The 24,147-nt window shown below is 32.1% G+C and overlaps 5 protein-coding genes across 5 annotated transcripts; 3 read left to right on the plus strand and 2 right to left on the minus strand.

The window, feature by feature from the left end:
- The first annotated feature begins 309 nt into the window (after positions 1 to 309).
- On the plus strand, positions 310 to 705 carry LOC111276519 (uncharacterized). The gene has a single exon (XM_022862261.2). The coding sequence runs from the start codon at positions 375 to 377 to the stop codon at positions 510 to 512; it is 138 nt and encodes a 45-aa protein (XP_022717996.1). The 5' UTR covers positions 310 to 374; the 3' UTR covers positions 513 to 705.
- Positions 706 to 3,377: 2,672 nt separating this feature from the next.
- On the plus strand, positions 3,378 to 7,216 carry LOC111276518 (serine carboxypeptidase-like 44). Its single transcript, XM_022862259.2, has 10 exons — positions 3,378 to 4,670; positions 4,803 to 4,907; positions 5,110 to 5,202; positions 5,303 to 5,395; positions 5,613 to 5,698; positions 5,818 to 6,117; positions 6,249 to 6,382; positions 6,501 to 6,599; positions 6,720 to 6,834; positions 6,924 to 7,216. Exons 1-10 carry the CDS (start codon positions 4,439 to 4,441, stop codon positions 7,059 to 7,061), a joined length of 1,395 nt encoding a protein of 464 aa, XP_022717994.2. The 5' UTR covers positions 3,378 to 4,438; the 3' UTR covers positions 7,062 to 7,216.
- A 250-nt stretch (positions 7,217 to 7,466) lies between these two features.
- Positions 7,467 to 9,205, plus strand: ENODL1 (early nodulin-like protein 1). The gene is made up of 2 exons (XM_022862007.2): positions 7,467 to 7,858; positions 7,984 to 9,205. The coding sequence occupies exons 1-2, from the start codon at positions 7,696 to 7,698 to the stop codon at positions 9,024 to 9,026; spliced, it is 1,206 nt and encodes a 401-aa protein (XP_022717742.2). The 5' UTR covers positions 7,467 to 7,695; the 3' UTR covers positions 9,027 to 9,205.
- A 4,378-nt stretch (positions 9,206 to 13,583) lies between these two features.
- Positions 13,584 to 20,430, minus strand: EMB2737 (embryo defective 2737). The gene is made up of 12 exons (XM_022861407.2): positions 20,168 to 20,430; positions 19,371 to 19,435; positions 18,786 to 18,884; positions 18,306 to 18,438; positions 18,105 to 18,164; positions 17,343 to 17,402; positions 16,920 to 17,042; positions 16,535 to 16,606; positions 16,079 to 16,216; positions 15,824 to 15,979; positions 14,587 to 14,682; positions 13,584 to 13,826 (listed from the first exon to the last, which is right to left on the minus strand). Exons 1-12 carry the CDS (start codon positions 20,378 to 20,380, stop codon positions 13,800 to 13,802), a joined length of 1,242 nt encoding a protein of 413 aa, XP_022717142.1. The 5' UTR covers positions 20,381 to 20,430; the 3' UTR covers positions 13,584 to 13,799.
- A 373-nt stretch (positions 20,431 to 20,803) lies between these two features.
- Positions 20,804 to 24,142, minus strand: LOC111275847 (uncharacterized). The gene is made up of 4 exons (XM_022861406.2): positions 23,800 to 24,142; positions 23,045 to 23,440; positions 21,391 to 21,805; positions 20,804 to 21,238 (listed from the first exon to the last, which is right to left on the minus strand). The coding sequence occupies exons 1-4, from the start codon at positions 24,050 to 24,052 to the stop codon at positions 21,037 to 21,039; spliced, it is 1,266 nt and encodes a 421-aa protein (XP_022717141.2). The 5' UTR covers positions 24,053 to 24,142; the 3' UTR covers positions 20,804 to 21,036.
- Between the last annotated feature and the right edge of the window lie 5 nt (positions 24,143 to 24,147).

Below are 24,147 nucleotides of genomic sequence, written 5' to 3' on the forward strand. Positions count from 1 at the left end.
GTGTCCCATATTGCTTGCCAGCTTAGGAATCTTTAGTGTCAGGCGAGGAAATTTAAGGAGACCCTCCTTTTTTCTAACAGATCATGCCCAAGGTGACCAACAAGACGAGCCCTATTGAGAGTATGAACATTATTTTCGATCATGGATGGGGTCACCACTTATCCCTCCGTAGCCCCACAAACATTCACCATTTATCCCTAGCCCTAAAGTTGGCATTATTAGGCATCGCCTTCTTTATTGAAAGTGATTGAAGTGGAATCCAATGGGCGGTAATTGTAGAATCAAGGAAAATATAAACAACATTATTAGACAGGAAACCAGACAGAAAAGCTTTACCATTTGGAAACCAAGTAAAGCAAAAAAAAAAAAAGGCCATGAAGTTCTTGTTCCAGTGTCCTTGCTGTTCTTGTTTCTGCTTCCTGAAGCCTAAGCAAGGGAAACCAAAGGTGAAGGATGGTAAGGAAGAGAAGAAGGAAGAGAAGAAGGAAGTCAAGGGGGATAAGGCAGAGTGAAAAATGCAAGTTGCAGTCTCTCATTTGGCTGAAATGATAAGTCCATTTTCTTTCTTCTATATTCTTCCCTGCTGCACAAATAATTGTATTTGTATGTAATTTTTCTTAATTTATATGTAAGTTTCCATGAAAATACTGCCTTCTCATCCTTATAGTATTGCCTTGTACTGAAAATAAAAAGACATTTTCATCATGTTTTCCTTTGGAATTCGATACGATGTATGTCCTGCAAATGTTGCTTGATTTGATCAATATCATGTGATGTCCTTAAACGAACAGCAGATCTGTTTGTATAGCTACATTTCCTGAGAAATTAATGATAAAATTCATGGCCGGGGGGGGGGGGGGGGGTTACATCATTCTCCAAGTTGCTGTTTACATGTCCTAACCTTTTCAACTTTAACATCATAATCTGGGATTCCATTTGCTTGAGAATCTCTGGTCTGCGCCTGAGAATTGAAACATTCATCAGCTTTGATTTCAATGTTATGACATTGTGGTTTATCTTTGAAAGTCAGTTAAAAAGAAACAGCTAGCCTGTCAAAGTTTTGACAGTCTTGAGTGATGTTTGTACTCTTTAGTGTACATTTCATAGTCAGTAAATAAATATCAATAATCCCAGAAAGTTGAGCTATCTGTGTTGGCAATTGAAATTGTGGGAGGATCATAAAAAACCTACAAGAAAAAAAGAAATTAAAGAAAAAACATCATACATATTGTAATCAAGAACAATAGCTTATAAATTAATTAAAAAAAAAAACAAAAATAATAACTCAGTATTCTTATCTTTTCTCTAAATTAAAAGTCTCGAATTTCAAATTAATTTATATAATCATATTTAAAAGATGATATCAAATAAATTTAGGTTTCAAACCCTTAAAACCTGGAAGCCTTTTTAGATTTCTAAACTGTCTTTGCAAAAAAACTCAGAATTTTGTATTCCAGGCTTAAAAATTACTCATGACAAGAATTGCAACAAACTAAATAACACAAGCATGTGAAGAAAGGGGACAAAGAATAATTTAAGAAGACTCTGACCCACACGGCCAAACATTATTGCTTTCTCGATTTGTAACCATGATTTCATCTGGATAAATTACTATGTGGCAATGCATGCACTTAAATGAGATTCATCCTGTAAATGACAAAAAAAAAAAAAAACGACGTGTCCTCCTAAGGGAGACACCTCAATCTTTCAATTTTGAAAGGTTTCAAGCTCCAACTCTGGTATAAAAATTCTAAGATGAGAGAAGACTGCCTTTTAGAATATACTAGTAGGTTTCACACGCTTCGCTGGGTGACTCTCTTATCAAAATAAAATCAATTAAAAAATAAATAAAATAATATGACTCTCTTATCATATTAATTGTTTCTTTTAATTAGATAAAAAATCTATAATAATATTCTTCTTTTCTTTTATAAATTCACTCTTTTCTTATAACAATCACGGTCACGTACTGTCATTCATCCACGTAAAAAATTCTCAAAAAATCATCAAAAAAATCCTCTTGACTTCCTTTATTTTTTTCCTCAAATCTAAAAAAAAAATATTTTTAAAAGTTCAAAAATTGATTTAAAACTAAGTTCGAACTCACAATTATTACCTTAAAAAAACTCTTCTTCCGACATTAAAAATGCTCCCATCTTCCACTATTTCTTTCTCCTTTCCAAAATCTTCTCCTCCTCCAAAAATCAAAGTCCAAAACACCCTAAATGTCCTAAACCAAAACTGTAGGAGATTTGTTTTTATTTATTTATTTTTTGTGTTTATTTTTTGTATGATTCCACTTGTTGGGATGAGACTGAATTGTAGGATTTTTTCGTCTTTTTTGGATTGATGTGATACTGAAACGTTTTTTTGTGCGTGTTAATCGTGGGAGTTTTTTGTTTGTTTTTTAGTGAAGACAGAATGTGATGGTGGGTAGTAATAGTACGGTATCAAATATAAATTATTTTTAATTTAAAATATTATTATTAATTTGATTTAATTTTTAAATTTATTTTAATTATTTAAACATTTAAAAGTAGGGTTGATAGTCTAACCTAAGTCTGACGGATTTCGACTCAATCCAATCACATAGTGTCGGATTTTTTTTTTAATTCAGGTTTCGAGTCAAATCAAATATTATTAAAGAAAAATCAGATTTGAGTTTTAAATAAATCCAATCCGACTCGATATTATATTAACATTTTTTAAAATTATTTTTAATTTTTAATTTATATATAATTATATATTTATATTTAAAAAATAATATTTTATATTTTAAAAAATAATATTTTATTAATTTCAAGTCATATCGAATCGGGTACAGTTTATACAATATCAAATCGGGTCAAGTTCGGATATAAAAAAATAAAAAAAATTATGATCAAATTCAGATTTGAATTTTTTGATTATGAAATCGGGTTGGATTCATAACGAGCAAAAATTCGTCCCAACCCGACCCGTTACTATCTTGTTCAAAAAGAATAAATCATTGCATAATTATTTTCAAGACTCATTTTATAAATAAAGGTATTTTGAGATACTTAAAAAATAAGTTACAACCTTATAATAATATTCTTTTCCATTGTCATGATATTATATATAAATGGATTAAATGTACAAATTATTTTATGTTGGGTTGTGTATTATTTTGGTTACTTCTTTCTTTTTTCTTTTGTGCTAAGATCTTTTAGATTAGTTATTCATCATAGTTGTATAATAATAAACACATGTCAAGTATATATATATATAGGTATATAGATTCTAATATCACATGCAAAAAAAAAATTAAAAAACCTTTTTTTAAAATTAATAAAAATTTAATTACTTCTTCAATTTATTATTTAATTGCACATAAAAAAAAATTTATGTTTATTTTTCTAAATTTTAAATTTATTATTATTAATGTCTTTTCTATAATTTCATCACTATTTATTATGATTGTTAGAAAATTAATGTTTATAATATTGAAAGAATTTTTTGGAACCCTTTAAGTTATTCCTCACATTAAAGATTTTTTTATATAAATATCACTACATTTTTTTGTGAAATTTTTATTATTAGGGAATTTTTAAACAATCATTTTTAAAAAAAATTTTATTCACAAATTGAAGATGCATTTTGGATCTTGGTCTTGGGTTGGAAGCAAGCCAAATTGGTCAATAAAAGGGCGCTTGAACCAAACTTGTTGGGTCCAAGGCTCTAAGGCCACCAACAACCCACACTCCTTGGCTCTTGGCTGTGTGGGCTAACTTGGGGACTTTCTATTTCATTGGAATCCCAATTGCAGGCCTTCCTGGATTCAAGTTTAAGCTTTATGCTAACGTGAGGAAACATACAATCTTTTCCAAGTAGTTTTATTCAACAATTCTGTTCTTAATCTTCCCTATTTATTCACTTTTTATGCTTTATTTTTCTTCAGGTTTTGTGGATAGGCTTAATATGGGGTCTCTCCTGCCAAACTGGTGCCCCCCAAAATTTTAATATAGTCTTAATATGTTGGATCTTCCAAAATTTTGATAAAAATTAACTTATATTACTTGATAGCATCTGAACATTTTAATCAAGTAACATTGACACATGTATCTTGAGCAAGTTCGAATTTAAAAAAAAGGGTTATTTTACTCGAAAATTGGATATCCATTGACATTGATTTGTTCCAACAAAATGGATAGAGATTGAAACAGTGATAACAGAAGATTATTTTATTTTCAAACAAACAAACTAATGAACACTTAAATAAGCTATAGTAACTTCAAATTTACTTGTCTCAAGGTATTGTTATAACAAGATTTTGTAAAATTAGAACAAAGAAAGAAATCAAAACCAATATATAAGTTCACTGCATAATTGTATATGTCCATCAAAACAGGCAAACTATATGCAATATTCTCTTCTTCTCTCCTGTTATTCTCATTAAGATTTCTATCCAAGATTGTTAATGGATATTGGGGGATTCTTCCTTCGCCTTTTCTTTTTCATATTTGGTGGTATTTTTGGATACCCTATGGATGAGCAAATAGGAAAATTGCCTGGACAACCACATGTTAACTTCAGGCAATTTTCTGGCTACATTGATGTTGATGGAAAGGCTGGCAGAAGTCTTTTCTATTATTTGGTCGAAGCTGAAAATGATCCCATGAATCTTCCCCTCACTGTTTGGCTAACTGGAGGTTATCTAGCTTTTGAATTTTTCCTCTATGAAAAAATTTTCTATGCTTTTGGTTTTATTTTTTTCCGTTTCAAGTAGCAAAAATATTCATCAACATTCTGTATCTATTGACCAAAATTGATTATATATTCAGGACCAGGGTGCAGTTCAGTTGGAGATAGTTTTATAAGTGTTGGTCCTTTCACTACTTCAAACAATGCTCATTGTCTCCAGAGAAACCCACATTCTTGGATCAAAGGTTGAATTTTTTTAAAAAAAAATTTGCTTGTATCCATTGATTTTTTTTTTTACAATCCTGAGAATAAAAAAAGGGTCACGTATATTATGATTTGAATCTCAAAGATTTCATTTTTTAGAAATAATAATTATATGAATCAATTGACATATAAATTTTTTTATTGATATTTACTGACTTCAAAATTTTGTTATATAAATTTTAGTGACAAATATCCTGTTTATTGATTCTCCTATTGGAGTTGGGTGGTCATATTCAAAAACAAGCAGTGATTATCAAGTTGGAGATGATGGTACTAGTAAGATCACGGCCAAAACCTTTTGTTTTCTTATTTTTATATCATTTAAAAAAAAAAAAAACTAATGTTTGGTAAAACTTTCCTTCATTCTTTCTTGCAGACGAGGATTTGCTTGCATTCATACTACAATGGTTTGACAAGTATCCAAATTTCAAATCTAGAGATTTATATCTTGCTGGTTCAAGCTATGCAGGTTCGAAAAATAATAATAATTTTTTTTAATCTTAAAAATGCATGTTGAATAATTAGTTCAACGTACTTAATCGATTTTAAAAGTTGGTGAAGATTTAAATGACCGTTAATGAAAAATCAAAACAATTAAGGTGCCTAAAACATATTTCTCATTTTACATCACACTTTTTGTGAATTCCATGTGAAATATTTTTATTCGTCTGTTTATTTTTTCTCAGGACATTTCATACCCAATTTAGGTAACACCTTACTTGATTACAACAAACAATCAAATGATTTGAAGTTCAACATCAAGGGATTAGCAGTAAGCAAAACCTCCATACATCTAACTACTCTAAATTAATCCTTTTGCTTAGTTTTGTTGTGTCAATGCAAGTTTAATTTTCCTAACAATTTCAGTTTAATTTCTTTATCTTTATATAGTTGGGAAATCCACTTCTTCGGAGTAAGCTAGACATCCTTGCACTATATGAATTGTTTTGGTCTCGTGGGATGATTAACAAAGACTTGCACCAACAATTATTAAAAGAATGCGATGGAATTGATGAAGATAACTATTCCAACAATGCGACCAATTGGTCTGAATCATGCCAACAAGCCATGGATAAAGCTGAATTGATTGCTTTTAATGTAACTTCCATTCCAGAAGCCAAGGCAAGGCACTTTGATATTCTTCGTTCCACATGTGATGGAAAATGGGAAGACCTAAACTTGGAAAAGGAGGTATATATATATTTTTATTTTTAACAGAAGGGATCGTTAACATGATTGCATGAGCCAATTGAATTATTAAATTTCGGGTTTAATTTATTTTTTTATTTATATTCTAATTATTAATCCCTTTACTGTCACAGGTTATTAAGATTACCTATGAAGTAGATATGTGCCTTCCTTTTAGGGCAGAATTCTATTTAAACATTCCAGAAGTTCAGAAAGCCTTCCATGGAAATCGAACCAACTTAGAGTATCAATGGAGGGGATGTTTTGAGTAAGTTACATATTGAAAACTTGCACTTATAGTTTACTTATCTTCAGTTTTTTGTACACATGAAGTAAAAAGATATGGAGATGGTTGACTATTTGTTACATTCTTGATAATCTACTAGGAATTCTGGTCTCAATTACAGCGCAGCTGATAGAGCTATTGACATGCTTCCTGCATTGAAACAGATTCTCCAACATTCTATTCCTGTTACAATATTCAGGTTCTATTTTTTTATTAAAAAATAAAAAAAAGGTTTTACTAAGAAACTTACAGAAGAAAATCTATGGCTGATTATTTATTTATTTATTTATTTTTTGTCATCCAATATCATGTTTTACAGTGGAGAAGAAGATGGTGTTGTACCAACTATTGGAACCCTAAAACATGTTAAGAAATTAGCCAAGGATATGAATTTGAATTTGACGAAAGATGAAGCTTGGAATCATGAAAACAAGGTTATTTATTTATCCATTTGTGTTTTATTTATTTGTTTTATTTATCAAAATTTCTTTTTTTCTAATCAATCTTTTGATTAATTGAACAGGATGGAGGTTGGAAGTACTCGTACGAAAATTTGTTGACTTTTATGACTGTAAAAGGAGCTAATCACCATGTGACTTTGTCTAAACCATCTCAAGCTTTGTTTATTTTCACGAATATTGTTCTTAATCGAACACGTTGAGTGAGCCAATCTCAACAAGCCTCATGTTTGATTTTTTTTATTCTTTTTTCTTTCAAAAGTAAAGGAAAAACAAAAGAGCAAAATATTATGTTTTAATTGCTTGTAAGCATATGGGAAATGTACGAGAGAATTTTGGCTCCATTACTATGAAATCAGAGCAGCACACATAAACTTACTCAAATAATTTATTTATTTATTTATTATTTTATTACTAAAAAAATGTAATTAAATTAAAATCCAGCTTTGTGAAAAAGGAAAATCCATACCCTACCTTGCCCTTGCGCATTAAATTCCAAAATGCCAGATGATTTCCCATTTTGCCACGTATTGGGATAAAACTTTTAAGTTGAGATTTGAACCGACACTAGACTACATAAAACACGTACCATGTATTAATTCCTTTCCAAATTACTTGCTTTATTCAACCGATAATTAGCAATTTAGCCTCAGTTTTGCACTATTTTTCTCCTTAATCGAAATCCCAAGAATCTTTAACTTCCAAAATCAAGAAGTTTTGGGTTTGAGAGCTTTCTTTGAAGCTTCGTGGCCTATTATATACATAGACATATTCCTTACTCAAGATCATATTTGTCTCTGCTTTTCTTTTGAGTTTCTTAACATATAATCTCTTAATATGAAATCTCTCTTTTTCTTAGTTTTCTTTGTTGGTATTCTCTCCTTCTCTGATGCCCTCAAAAACTTCTACGTTGGTGGCAAAGATGGTTGGGTTTTGCAGCCTAAAGAGAAATACAATGACTGGGCTGGTAGACAAAGGTTCCAAGTCAATGACACTCTTAGTAAGTCTTTTAGTTTTCTGATTGCTTTGATTCATTTTGGGCATTTAGTTTTTCATGATCATTGTTATGTCATTTGTTTCTTGATTTTGATTTTGGTACATGGGTTATGATCCTGGCTTGGGCAGGTTTCAAATATGAGAAAGGATCAGACTCGGTTTTGTTGGTTCACAAAGATGATTATTACAAGTGCAATAGAAAGAACCCTGTAAAGAAAATGACGAGCGGAAGTTCTGAGTTTCAGTTTTCTCACTCTGGTCCTTTCTTTTTCATAAGTGGCGAAGAGGGTCATTGCCAGAAAGGTCAGAAACTGATCACTGTTGTTATGGCTGAGAGAAAAGGAACCCCATCAACTCATCCACCCAAAGCAGTTCCTCCTCAGTCCCATGTTCCAGTAACCAAGCCTCCAGCAAAATCCCCATTTCCATCTCCAGGGCCTGCTTACTCTCCCAAGCATCGTGGCCCTGTTGTAGAGCCTCCCAAAGCATCAACTCCAGGACCAGCATACTCTCCCAAGCATCATGGTCCTGTTGCAAAACCTCCCACAACATCATCTCCAGTACCTGCCTTGCCTCCTACATCTTTTTCCCCTGTTTCTGAATCTCCTACAGAATCATCTCCAGTACCTGCTTTGGCTCCAATATCTCTTTCTCCTGTTTCTGAATCTCCTAAAGAATCGTATCTATCACCAATACCATCTCCAGGACCAGCACTCTCTCCCACGCGTCATGGCCCTGTTGCAAATCCTCCTCAAGTATCATCTCCAACACCGGCACCATCTACACATCATTCTCCATATTCAGGACCATCACTGTCTCCACAGGCTTATGGCCCTATTGCATATCCTCCTAAAGCAACATCCCCAACATCATCTACGTCCCCCAACATTTCACCATCACCCAAAGCTTCAACTCCATCTTATTCAGCTAGCCCTGTTGAGGCACCAACGACTACAGTTTCAAGCCCACCACCTCCACCACAGGCTATTTCTCCTTCTGCTTCTCCTTCTCTATCACCAAAAGGTTCTCCTGTCCCATCTGGAAGGCAAACAGGCACTCCGGCATCGGCGCCTTCCAATTCATCTGCCACTGCAACTTATTCAAGTGTGACGGTGTTAGCAGCTAGCGTCTTGTTGAGTATGCTACTTGGCAGCTTTGTGGGTGTTTTTTAGAAATATTGAATAATTTAGTGGAGAGGTTTGGAAATTAATATTTTGATATTGGAATTCTTATATTTATTTTTTTAGTCATTATAATTCCATATTTCAGATGAGTTACTTTTTTTTCAAATTAATGTTATGATGTATAACGAACATATATGAGATTGAACTTTTATATTTTCTTTATAATATATTCCAATCTTGCTTCTCGTTTTTTACAATTTTGATTTGTTCTAAAAATTTTATGATGATCTGATCAGAATTTGAATCTTCTCTCCCCAAATTAAAAAAAAAAAAGCATTGTGATGAGGAATTTTGAATTGTCAAATGGGAATGCAATTAATTAGTTCATACTCATTTATTTCTCTGTTGAAAAGAAAAAGGATTTATGTATATTCTTTGTTTGTTAAACAACTTAAATATTCATCACATGAACCACTATAAATCTGCATTATTTGTTAAAAACAAATTATTTACATGTTATTTGGATTTTTTTGTATTTGTATTTGTTGTCACTTGTTTTTCATGTGAATATTTGTTTGTTTATTTATTTTTCAATAATAATATTCTGAATATATAATTATATAGTAAAAATATTTAAAATTAATAAATTCATATTAACACTAAAGTTTGTCTCATATATAAAAAATATGAGATTACATAAATTTTATTATTACTTTTAACATTAATGTAAAATTAAAACTTTGTAAATAAAATATAAATATTCATTGTTTATACTGTTGATATGAATGTCAATGAGTTTTGTTTTTTTTAAATAAGATTTAGACTCGAGTTTTATGAATAAAAAAAATAAGTTTCAACTTATTTTTCTTATGAATTTCAACTCGATTCAATTTTAGAATAATAGAAACTCAAAGTGATTATCGGACATTTATGGTTCTAGATAAAAAAAAAAAAAAAAAACTCATTATTTATTGAATATATGTAATTGTATTTTGTACAAATAATTGAAACGAATAAAGTGTATGTTAACATTTAAAGTTTGTTCCATTTACTTTAATATATATCTATGTTAATTAATATAAAATTTGTTACTTTTAATGTTAATCTAAATATACTGAAAAAATATTAATTTTAACTTATTTTTATTTATTAAATAAATTTATTTAATAAAAATATAGTTCTTATTTATAAATTGGATAAATCTTATTTGTAGTAAAAATTTAAAATGAAAATTTAAAAATATAATATACAGATATACATCTATTTTCATTAGTTAAAAAAAATTCGTGATGTACTTTATATATATATTATAAAATTTGACATTTAATCAGCCAAATTTGACTAGGACAAATTGGTCTTAATTTATTAAAATTAATAATTAAAAAATATGTAAAATTAAAAAAAATTACACCGTGTAAATTGATCCCTCTTATCTATATATATTAAAGCCCGACAACAATTGGTTGTCTCATCTACCATGATTTCATGCATTAAAGAGATTCAATGTTAATGAAAGATCATTTCTATTTTAATTTCAATAATGCCGTTAAATTGGTTGACATAATTACAAATCTCTTATGACCCTATTTTCGTTTATTTGGTTATCAATTTCACATTTATTTTTTTTGTAATTACCAGCTCAGATCAATCAATAAAAAAAAAAAAAAACCATCTCATTCTATGAATCAAAATTTTTTTATTCATATGACATTAGATTATATAAGAATTACATAATAAAAAATAACTTATTTTCATTTTATAATTTTAGTTCGAGTCATTTCAATGTTGGAATTATTATAAATTTTCAAATAAAATTTTAAACTTTTTAACAATAAATTTTTTTTTCTTTTTCAAGTTTTTTTTAATGAAAGCCATCAAATAAAATAAACCAAATTATTCAATTTGTGTTAATAGAAGAATAATTTGTTGGGGGTCAATAAATTGGTGGTTATTTGCCTTTGTAACACTTTCCAAATTTCCAACATTGACTGACTAGAGATTTTGTGTGTGGAATGTTCAAGAAGTGAAATATGTGTATCTTTCCAACTCTTTGGGTTAGAAACCACAAACGTTGTAAATTTGCTAAACTATTTTTATTTTCTTTATTTGAGGCAAGAATTTGAATTTTATTTTTTTAACATAAAATACATGCCTTAATCACTGAATTAAGCACTTAATTGCAAAAATATATTTTTTATTAAGGAGACTTCAATTTTAAGATAAAAAATTAATTATAAATATTTAAATTTGAATTTTAAATTAATTAAATATTATATTTTAATATGATTGCATGAATGAATTAATATGTACACTTAATTCTAAAAGAAAAAATTGGTAACAACCAATAATAAGTGTGGAAAAAATAATAACTTAATTTTCATTATTTTAATTTAACGTTCAAAATGGGAAATCGTATGATTTTCTGCCACGTGGCTGATCGAAAATGGCAACTCAAGAATTATTTCATAAAAAATAATCCATGTTCAACAAACAAACAAAAAAAAAGGGGCAAGCAAAATTGTTACATAAAATAAAAAATATATGGAGAAAATAATTAAATGCCACGTGTTTGGCGACTAATAGAATGAAGGGTTCAGGATAATGTAGTTCTCTACGTAAACCCTACACGACAAGAAAATGACAATGACTTTTGATAATTACGAATTCAGACACAATTTTTTTTTTTTAATTTATGAATGGTGGGATTTCAATTATTAAAAAAATCATCCCCCTCACCATCTCAAGTGGATTTTTTTTTTTAACAATTAAAATTTAAATAGAATTTTTAACGATTCATATTTTTTTTCTTTATATACGAAATTTGAATCTAAATAAAGACTACACGCATGCTTTATCATATCAATTTTAAAAATAAAAATAAAAATGTGTAAATATTTTACTTAATGAACCCAATTAAAATTTATTTTTATATGGAACCAATGAATTCAAAGAAAGAAGAAATTATGATGTCTAAAAAAGTGACTTTAATTGTATGTTTGCAATCAAAATGTGATTGGACAAGTGATGTGATGTCTGGTAGGGTTCGAATTGTGTCGGCAAAGTGAACAGTTGCATTTGACGTTGGAGTGTTTTTGACGATTGCGACGACTTTGATTTTCTTAGGGATGGAACCCAAAGTTTCCTTTCAGTTAATGGATGTCGGAAATTTACTGGGAAGCAGAGCACAAGTCTAGGGAAAGACTTAAATGAGCTTGACTCCAAGCCCACACTTGTGCCAAGGTACAGGGACGGGGAAAGAGAAAGGGCAAATTAAATTATAATTTGATTTTAATCGAATAATAGACTGAATTAGTTTGATTAATTAATTAATTATTAAATTAACTTTAGTTAATTAATAAAAATTAATTAAAAAATTCGTAATTTTTGATTAATTTGATTCGAAAATCAAATTAATCAAAATTTTAATTGCAATATAATAAATTTAAATATAAAATATAAAATAATTATTTTATTTCATAAATTATTAATAATTTTAATATAATACTTTGATATTTAAATTAGATAATTTTATTTAATTTGTTTAAAATATTAAAAATTTAAAATATAATTTAATTTAAATATATTTATCATTTAATTAACTAAAAAAATTAATTCAATCGGTTTACTTTGAAAATTAATAAATTTGATTTAATTAATAAAAATAAAAAATATAATATAATTAATTTAATTTGAAATAATTCAATTCGAATTAATCAAAAAATCAAATAAACACATTCAACAATCATTTAAAGAGTCTAATTGATGAAAGAAAAGAAAATTTCTTACTTACATAATTTTCTTTATATTGAATTCAAAATGACACCTCGAACACGATAGAAATACGACAAAAATCTCCTCTTATAAACATTAAATTTTTAGAAAATCACTTCTTACAAGAGATGGGCGAAACATTTGGACAAGTCCAAGTTTTTGCCGTTTTCTTAGACTAGATGTTATTTCATGGAAGTTCCATCCAATTTGATCAGTTCAAATTTCTGACCCCACTTCATTGCCTATCATCTTCAACACAAAGATGTTCTTGCATCTCCAAGATCAAGTCTGCCCAACTGCCCCATGAATTACTCAAATCTGACTCAAGAATTGGTGTTTCTCGAAGCTGAGTCCAGACTCAATAACTAAGGAAAGACTTGACCTATATACACCTCCATTGACCCCATTGAACAAGTTTAGCTTAGTGATTAAGACCTTTCTTTTACTCAATACTATCTTCTGTCTTCATATTTACAGCATTGTTCTAAATAACCGTATGATTTATTTATAAAATGTTGAACTTTTAGTTTCAGTAAACAAAATTTAACTAAGACTAGTGAGAATGTTTGAACTTTCCAACACTTGATAGTAAAGCTTTGGAACAATCGTCAATCATCATAAGATCCACATGTCCATGTCATTTTCATTATTTTCCGTGTAGAATAAGACTGATTTTTGGAAGGAAACTTTCCAATGTTTCCTTCCCGGTACGTAGGCGGTGAGAAAACCTGCTAACAAGCAGGAGCCATTGGCTTAGCAGATCCAACACGATCCTCTCGCATCAAGTGAATCAAGGAGAGGCTCATCAAACTTTAGAAAGTGATTCGCACTCGAAGCAAACCAACCACACAAATGCTTGATTAACGAAAAGTATTATTGACAACCACAGTACCACTTTATGCTTCAATAACTTACACCGATAAATAATGCTCCTGTAAGGCCATTTTCATGCAATAATGCATGTAATAATGCCCAAATAAAAAGTATATAACACAGAAAATGGATGAGTATAGCCATTGTATGAGCAGACACAAAAACCAGTGAAATGATTTAGAAAAAAAACCATCTCCTTCGCCTCTGCAACATAAACACAAGTTACCGACATTAACACCTTGCAATTAAAATGAAAATGCAAAGTAGAAAACTTTCACATGTGGAAGCTAAATAATCTCTATCAAACTGGGCTCCCTATCCAATCTTCCAGAGGCTCCATAGCCTGAACAAAGCTTCAAAGAAGCCATGTTGGATAATTAGCAACTAAAGGGGAACTATTCATGAATCTTGATGCATTACCATTGAATATGTATCCGCAGGTTAAGGAGAAATTGTTCCTAGGCCAATATCCAACACAAACAAACATAAAGAATCTAAGATCAAGTAGGTCCGACTTTTGGAGGCACTCAACATAAGCCCATAAAATCGTCAATACCTTCTTGCTTCCATATGGTATGCATAAGAAAGGTAGGACTTGGTTATAGGTCCATGGGCTTCATGGCTTTCTAGCATATTAGCAGTTACAGCATGTCGTAGAATGAGTATCTAATATGTGCTACAAGAAAGATTGGATCATACAAGTCCAAAGCTCCAAGGAGACGTATTATTTCAGAAAGCTTCATCTTGAAGATGACAAATCAACATAAAACCACTAATACGGAAAGCAACATTTATAAAACCCATACAATGCAATGAAAAAAATTGGCAATGGAAAACGAAAAACACAAATAATTCTTTGGTTTGAGTAGGAATATGTTGTAAGTGAAGAAAGAAATAGCAGGTTATAATTTTATTCAAGCTAACACTATCACACAGCATTTTTAAGTGAAGAAAGAAAACAAACCTTTTGATTTGATTGTATTACAATTGGCCGAGGAAGGACTACATTATCAATGTTCTGAATGTATGGACGCATCTTCTCCTTCAACATCTCATTTAACTGAAAAACAAATATCGAAAAGTCCACAAACAAAAATTATCGGTTATGACAGTAACCACACACATAAAATAACATAGATAGAATCAATTATAGAAATAGGGAAAGCAGTTCTAAGAGAAAATGAGGAAAAGCATTTGAGAAACACAAGTTAAATATAATTGTATGTTTTCCATTATCAGCCAACTTTGGTATTCTTTCTTCCCACTGCCTATTCCTTTCTTCAGGAATGATTCGTCGTCCTCTTACATACTTGAAAGAGTTAAGAATGCCTTATCTTGACATTTGTATTACCCAGCATTCAGGTACCAATATCAAGTCTAAATATAATACTCAAAATAGTAATTCTTCAGACCGTTATTGTTGCAGGAAAGAAACTGTAACTGGACTAATTCTTTATCACCAAGACATGTGTGAAAAATGGGCATAGAACATAAGGGGAAAATGTTGTCTTATAGGTTGGTTGTTTGAAGATCGAAGCAGAAAATGACATCCATATTGGTAGAGTTCAGCTGAAAATGTGATGGAAAGGGAGATATAAATGACACCAGGGTATGATATATAGCAGTTGCTGTGTACAATTGCAGACACTTTCACACTTGAGCATGCAAAATGGATGCATGGATGCATGTGTGTGTGTGTGTGTGTGTGTTTGAGAGTGCATGCAATGGACATGGATGTTTGCGTGGCGACATGCACGGGAGAACATCTTGCTTTTGGGTAAAAACCTTAAGGTCCCAACTGACGCAATTTAAATCCTACATCCCACTTTCCAATGAACAAATTACTAAGACTTTCTCTGTTTGGCAGGAAGGAAAGAAAGAGGAAAGAAAGGGGAAAGAAAGGAAAACGTTGTAATCTAATAGTTGAGATTCCTAACACTAATAGTTGAGATTCCTAACACGTGCTATTTTTTAGCTCAATCATTAAATTAAAAGTTTGTCCTTCTTCTCCCTTCTCTTTCCTTCCTCCCAAAAGGAGTGTAGCATTCTCTTTTTATCTTCTCAAGTCTTTTAGTTGTAAAGAGGCCATTAAGAACCATTATCTTCGAAAGATTAACTACTTCAAAAGTCCTAGATGTTTTTACTGGATTGATGACCACACATTTTTTTTCCCTGAGATGCATGAATTAGAAATTACTAACCTTCTCTTGACGCCATTTGGTTTCCCACTGAGCATCTAGAAGTTTATCAGCAGTTTCTCTTTGAGCACTAAGAAGAACAGTCATTTCATACAGTTTTGCAGGATCTTTAAGGTCATCTTCACTCCAGGAAGACGCATTTAATGGGAGGTCCAGGTTCTGCAAACACTCTGCAGTTAGTCCTATTATTGCCAATACAATTTGTTTCTAATGGATGAAATATATGAACCATATAATATGACAACAGAGGCTACTCACACCCCAATTCTGCGGCCGTGGAGGAGGATCAAGTTTCATGACTTCTGCTTCCAATGCCTTCTTGGCCTTGTAATAACGAATATTTTTCACTACAACAGGGTCATCCCTAGCACGGGCAGGATCAATGGCAATCATGCCCTGTGAATATTAAATTAAATTCACATCATGAGCTTTCCAAACAAAAGATGGCCCCACAGGATGAGGTGGCAAAGAGGCTAAAAGTGAAAATGAAAAAGATGACCCCAACTTTTCATGGGAAATGAACATATAAAAGCATTTCCACACCCAGAAAGGCCCTTAGAAAAACAGAAAGAAATAAAGGTTTTCTGTTTGCTTATTCATGATTTATGGCTATTGTCAACCATGTGAATAGCATCCATGTTTCGCTCATAAAAGTTATCACAGACATGTTACCTAAATATTTAATGCATGTATAAAACAGAAACATAATATTACTTCCTGCAAGTGCTCCCAGCCAGGATTTCTCTTGGCCACAGCATCTCTAAGTTGATCATACCGCATAGATTCCTGAATCCAAGAGAAATTCAAGCAATTACAAGAATGCAGCAGAAACTACTTTTTGACAAACTGCATTTGATGCAATAAAAGATGCTTTGACTGGCTAATAATAAATGTCATGTAATAAGAAGATAATTTTCAGACGAGTGGAGAGATCATGCATATCTATATCTCAAATTTATTATATAAACTTGACTTATAACAAATTTTGTTTACTATTAATATCATGAAATCCATTCAATATCTAGGATGACATATGATCTCCATAAGTGCAATATAAAGATAAATCTCAGACAAGTAGTGAGATCATAAACATCTATACCTTGTATTGCCACCAAATTTTCTGCTTCACATTATCATCATAGTCAAACCCACCCATAATCTGAGGCAGGGTAAGCAACCAAAATGCTGCAATGCTGGGGTCCTTCATGCTGTGAACTATGTGCTGAAACAGTAAATTTGACCAAGAAATATCCAATTTAATGAAAAAAAAGAAGTAAACAATATGAAAAGCAATCATCTATGGACACTAATTCTAGAAAATTGAGCATTTTGATGGATAAAAGATATGGCATACGAGTAGAAAAACGGAAATAATATTCTGTCGGTATTGTAGTGAATTTAGATACTGTTATATCCATTTTCTTCCCCTTAGCAATTTAGTTATTTAATGATACAGAAATGTTTTCAGTGAGCTTTAACATTGAAAAGAACAGATAGGGAGGGATAATGTTAGGATACTTGCCTCATATGGTTGGTCCATCTTCCTTAAGATATCATAGGCTTTCCATGGAGGTTCCATTATCTACAGAAATCACATTAGATTTAAGGACAGGCAACTTTAGCATGAAACAAACAAGAAAACAGTACAACACTGGTGGAACTGAAGCACAATTAAAACAAGAGTTGCTGAATGTTTCAAAGAAAGGAATAAAAGTTTATAGTCTGACATAGAAGTTCTGTATCCTCCACAGTTTCTTCATGCATCTCTTTAATAAAGTTTTTACATGTTTAAACTCTAAGCTCTAAGCTGGCTGAAAACAAAAACTATTAGTGCTAAGCTGGCACTATTTCTAGAATATTTCTGATATATGTTGAGTTACATCCTTCATAATAAGACTATAACATAAAGTTCATTACAGCATTAAGAGCCTGCTTCCCTCACTAGAAAGGGACACAAATCTGGTAAAGTTGACAGATAATCAAAGCATAGCATGACCTCAACAAACCTGGTCATGTCGTCAGCGCAAAAAACTCCATAAGTTAGAAGGAATAAAGGACACTGTAAACCACTTGCTAGCATTGAGATAAATAATGCAACAAATTCGCAATGCATAATGGTTTTAGATAGTCACTGCAATGATTTATATCTCAAGGATAGAGATAAAGACAGAAGCTAATTGATCACATCACAACAAAATTTACAAAGCCATTTTTGTTCAAGATAGGATACAATTACGTAAAATAACGAGCATCCCGTACGCTAAAAAGTGACAGAGCAACTCACATCATCTGCAGAGATCCTGACTTGTAATTTGTGCTTGCATTCAGGGCAGTGCATTACTCCCTGCAAAAACACATGTTTCACCCAAGTATCGAAACCAAAATTGTCCAGTTACGAAAATTTTCAAATGAAGGATGATAGTAGAACTGAACAGGAAAAACTTGGGGCAACTAAATGCAATATGCCAAGAAATGTAAGACTCACTGTTCCATCACAAGTTGGGCATTCTTTATATGGCAATGGTGTATTCAGATCAATAGTGGATGGAAGGTGCACCAACTCTGCTCGATTGTCAGCAATAGCATCTGCAACACATTCTGAAGTTGCTTTCTCCCCGCTGCAGGAGATTCAGAGCAGATATTCGAAATTAAATAATAAAACATCATCATTCACATAGCTTGAACTCGATTGAGGATTGGATACCTAGACAAAGTCAGTTAAGATCATAAAGCATTCAAACTATAACTAGTAACCACCCATGACACAACCAGACAAGCCTAAGTCTGTGGTGTCTTGCAGTCTGAACATCTTTAAGAAAATCTATTGAACCCAAGCTCAATAAGCCTTTTTTTTTTTTCTTTTGTTTGGCCAATTCCATGGAAAATTTGAGGAAGAAGGTAAGTAGATTATAATATTATAGTTAGTGGTTTACAGTCAGAAAACAGTCACTAGAGGTTGATCTACCTTCTCAAGGTGTAATTTTTCACTTGATAGCGCACCTTCCCTGATCCTTTGCACATAGTACACCGCAAAGCCTGCCATCCATTGCAGGTACGACATTTCCTGAACTCGACAGAGCAATCTTGTGTAAGGCATTTTGTTTAAAAGTTACATTTCAAATTTTAAGCTATTGATAACCAAACAAGCTAGTAATAATCATTTTAACTTCCAGAGAAGTGGTAAAAATGGTAAAGAAATAAATCATGGGTACATAATCTTTTAAACAAAAGTTGGCTTTGTTTTTTTGTCTGATCTACTTCATCAAACTAATAAATGATACTGTAAACATACACCAAAAAGATGAATGGGTCTCTATGCTTTAATGAAAATTCAGAATCATATTCTCCACATAAGATATTAAACTTAAGTGTAAAACATTCAATTTCTTCTTTTCCCTTTTTTTGAAAAAAATAGAGGCTGAAGCATATTCCAACTTACATAACAGTAAATTAGAGCAGCACATTATAATGCCACAAGTTCTATGAAATCAGAATTTAATTGATGATGAGCAGAATCCAGAATATAACTTTGAAGGGGTTGGGAATGCACCTTTGACATATCACCTTCTTTCCCAGATTCAATGCAATATCATAGGTTCCCAAAGCACCAATAGCCTGTAAGCAACTCATGAGAATAAGAACTAAAACCAATTAATTCTGGCTACTCTTCTCTAACTTTTAGAAGGTTAAAACATTAAAAGAACAACCAATATGGGCACTTTGACGGACAAAACCATAAGCAGTATGATAGATGTATGCAGTAAATTGAACACACAGCATATTTCTTCTATTCCCTTCCAGAATTTAGCATTTGTAAGAAACATAAGGCAAATAGAAACTATAGTTTAATTGTAAAATCCTTAATTTTTGAAATGTAAAAATTGAAAGTACATTAAGCATACAAAAATTCACTGATATAATGTCGAAATTGTCGAAGGTCAATGAACCGGCAGTTAATCAATTAAACAACTCAGCCACTCATTCATCAAGTGATTAATGCCACTCAAAACCAACATTAAATAAAATGAAATTTGTGACCACCAATTTTAACTCAAATGCAAATTTCAATACAAAATCACTCAACCCTAAACCAACAAATAAAGTAGCAATTATCAATGACCCAACTTTCTGTTTCACCGCAATGACAGATACCACCAAATTTTTAGAACCAAAAAGTGAAAAAAAAAACGACTTTCAACACAAAGCTAAAAAATTTAACAGATTGCACAATTACCCATTTCAACAAATTATAATCATAACAAATAAGAATAAAGAAGCCAACAAGAGGAAGAAAAAACTAAAAACCCATAAGAGCAAAAGACTTAAACCTGAAGAAGGAAAACTTACAAAGACAGAAGTGTAGGAGAGCCTGGAGATAAACTCAGGGATGCCAAAGCCACGAGGAGCAGAGCCAGCAATGTCAATGGCAAGAGTGAAAGGAAAGAGCAGTACTCTGCCTGGGAACCCCAAAATGTACTCAAATCTAGTTCCAAAGAACTTGAATTTGTCACCCGCAATTTTTTGCACTTTCTTTATCAGTTTCCCTCTTCCTCTGGCCATGGCTGCCAAAGAGAAAGACAGAGAAGGAAAGGTTGGCGTCGGATAATGTCAAAGGAAATTTCTTTTCCACCCCAATTGGGGTTTTATTCTGTGCTTCTGGATAAGCTTTTTGGAGGATAGTTTTATCTCTATAACCAAACACTTCCAAGTATTGGTTTTTGTTTTTGTTTTTTAATTCTAATGGACAATCGGAAAGTAAATAATTCGAATAATAATAAAATATGAAGTTTGTTTTTATTACTTGTTACAATTTGTGTTAAAAAAAAAGCTTTTCCATTTTTCATAATTGATGTTATTTAACTTTGCAAATATTCAAAAATATTTGACTTTTTTTTCCCCTTAAACTATATATAAATTGTAAAAGCATTTTGATTTTTCTTTAAATCCCCTGTTTTTACTAAAGGAACAAATTGCAAGGAAGAGTAACGAAACAAAATGCATCCAAGAGAGTTTATTTAATTGTTTTCTAAAAGAAATGAAATTTGTAGATTGGTTAACAAAATTTGCAAATAAGAAATACACTGGTTCCTCCATAAAACATGACAATGGCTCAACTACAACCTCCTGAGAAGCTTCAATGAAAAGGGTTGTGCAATCCATAGAATGGGGTGAGTATGCATTGGTGAATTGTCTGAAATAGTTTGCAGATTAAACTTTCATGCATTCAGAGTTCTAGATTCTTGCAATCTCTTCGTCTTGGCACGCAATCTCTCCATGAATGCTGGATTGGCTCTAAGTCTGTTCTTGACATATGCAGTGCGAGCTTCGTCTGCCATTTTGTTAGCTTTACCTGCTTCCTCAATGAGAGAAAAGAGAGTTCTAAGGCAATCTTTTCTGTTCTCTTCTCGGTGTTCAAACCTGAAAAGATGGAAGAATGAATAAACAAAATTTGACCAGAGGTGCAAAGAATTCCAAAGCACTGGTGTTGTGGGGGTTTCAAAAGATTATTAGGGACAATATTGAGGTGAAAAGAGATACAAGTCATATGGAAAGAAATGCAGTTTCTTTACCTCTCACTAGTAATTGTAAGTTCATCTTTGCCTGGATGGTATCTCTTCCCAACAAGTGCTCGTAACCGGCGAAATTGATGCCTTGAAAGCCCAAGCTCCTTCACTGTAACAGCCATCTTTACTTTTCTGTTTTTGGGATGCCATGCATCACCACCAGGAGCAAAGACTACCCGTGTTTGCCACCTAAGGATTGGCCCTTCACCAGGTGGGTCATCCAAGTTCTTTTTCATGTCCGGCACAGCAGTCTCATCAAATTTTGGTGGGCCCTCAGCTTCCATCATCCTTCCATATTCCATGACCATCTGATCCTCGAATTCCTTGAATTGCTCATAAGCTTCTTCAACTTCAAGCTCACCTCTTTCACACATGTCACCTAGCTCATTAAACCTTTCTTCCACCTTTTTCTTCATCTCATCTGATCATGTAAACATAAATTAAACCACAGCTGGCAGACATCCATTCACAAAGAACATTAAAAAACTAGGTAACTACTCACATAATGCTATACATCAGTCACTCATTCAAAAATTTCTTCTCAACAGTTTCAATTATCATTGAAAAAAATTATGAACTATAACAAGCCAATGTTTAAGAATGAGGAGAGTCTGAAACTGCAACACCTACTCTAGCTATCCCTTGATCCAAGTCACTTCAAATGATTGCCCAACTTTTTTCTTTCCCTAACCTAGTCCTGGTTGAGTGAAACCTTACCCGGTTGAGTGAAACCTTACAACTTATCATATTGTATAAGGCCCATTCCTGTGAAGTTCTAGTTAAGAGAATATATAAGGTTCAAATGAACCACTCTAGAGTCTAGAGGCCAAAAATATAAAAGGAACGTTATTGAAAGTGTTACATTTTATCCTAGAGCTATGAATTTGCTTCCTTCAATTGTACAAGCTTTATGTTTTCAACAGTAAATCACATAGGAATAAAGCAACCATAGTAAACTGAACAAGATCCATCTGTTATTTCAATCAGCAAATAAGTCATTGTAACTATTAATATGTAAGAATTTTCCCATACATATTCATGAAAAATAACTTGTATAGAAATCAATTTGCATACAATAGTTAAACTAGAAAGGGGCAAACAGAGTGACATTAAACTGACCTTGGAAAAGCTACATTTACTCATGAAACAAACTTTTTAATCTTAGCCACAGCCTTTTTAGTGATATTTATGTGCAATCAAAGATAATTAGCTTTCAAGAATTGGAGTTAGTCTAGGTTCATTTCTCATTTATCAACATTTCAGACACAAACATAGCAAGCATTGTAGAGTTTTCTATCTACATGTAATTTCATCAAAAACCAAATGGTGGCTAATAGTTCAGAAAGTGCATGCATAAAGCCAAATAGAGTAGGAAACTATTTTGGGGGATGATTGAGGTGGGTTGCTCAAGGCTTAGGAAGCAGGTCGTTAGATTCAATGTTTTAATAAAATCACAAGCAATTTTAAAAAGTCCACCTCCTTATATCACTACATAAAGAAGCCCTGAAAATATTACCATTGATCATCTGAGAGGAAAATGGATTGATAATCTTAACATCAATCAATTTTGTAGATGAAAAGCTAGAATTAGTAGAGATTTACAGGTCCAACAGCAAAACAAGTCAGTAACATACAATGATATATTAAAATCAGGACAAACCTGGGAGGAGCTTGTCCCAGCTAAGCATGTCCTCAAGAATCTCCTCACACTCCTTTGTGTCTTTAAGATGTCCATGCTGAACGGCTTCGTTAATCATCTCATCCCACTTCTGATCATCCATGTTAAAGTACTCATCCTTGACCATTCTCTTCACGACTATATCCCTGGCATTATACAAATCATCAATCTCTTCATCAGTTGAGTACAACTCTTCAAAATCCGATTCAAACTCTTTATCTCCCACATCGTCAAGTGGTTGCATCTCCATTTCTTCCATCAACTCATCATCTGTCTCCTCATGCTTCCCAACCAACTTTCTCTGCAAAATGGCCTCAAGAATTGAAGGGAGTGCCTCCTCATCCCCTTCGAAGTACTTCTCAATTCGTGTTTTCAGCTCTGGCACCAAAGAACTAACAAAGTTAAATTACATAACTGAGAAACAAACTATCACTAGCTTTTCTCATTATCCAAACAAAAAAATAATTTAATTTCCCTTGCTTTTCTCATTATCCAAACAAATAGTTATCAAAGCAAAAGGAAAATTACAGGAAAGAAGCACAGATTAAATCCTCAGACCCAAAGTTTAAAACTTTTGCCCAAACAAAAAACATCAACACAACCAACCATTGAAACAAAAAATCAAACTTGTTCATTCATTTTCTCTTTTCTTTTCTCATCATCCAAACAAGCAAAACACAAACAAATTGTCAAAACGAGATACTTAAAATCCAATCTTTATTTTACCCATTTCTGACCTTTATTATTCACATCCTCAACATTCAAAGCTACATCCTTGACATGGGCTTGAGCTAATGAAGCAGATGCAACAACTGGGTCAGTCTTCTTCTCATCGGGAGAATCCGATTCGGACGAGTAGAACCTAAGTCGAGAGCGAGCTGAAGCGGCGAATGGGGTGAGGGAGTGAACAGGGCTTTGGCTAGTTTTGGTATAAGAGTGAAGAAAACTGCCAGTAGTGACTGATATGCTTCGCAACAGAGCCCTTTTCATGGCTTCCAAAAAGGGTTTTAGGATCTGGGTTTTTACTTTTACTTCCCCTTTTTTGGTTTACCAGTGTTTTAATACGGGGAGAAAGTGCAAGGTTT

The sequence above is a fragment of the Durio zibethinus genome, chromosome 25, assembly GCF_047325235.1.
Source record: "Durio zibethinus cultivar Kanyao isolate XHJ-2024 chromosome 25, ASM4732523v1, whole genome shotgun sequence".
Taxonomy (NCBI): domain Eukaryota; kingdom Viridiplantae; phylum Streptophyta; class Magnoliopsida; order Malvales; family Malvaceae; genus Durio; species Durio zibethinus.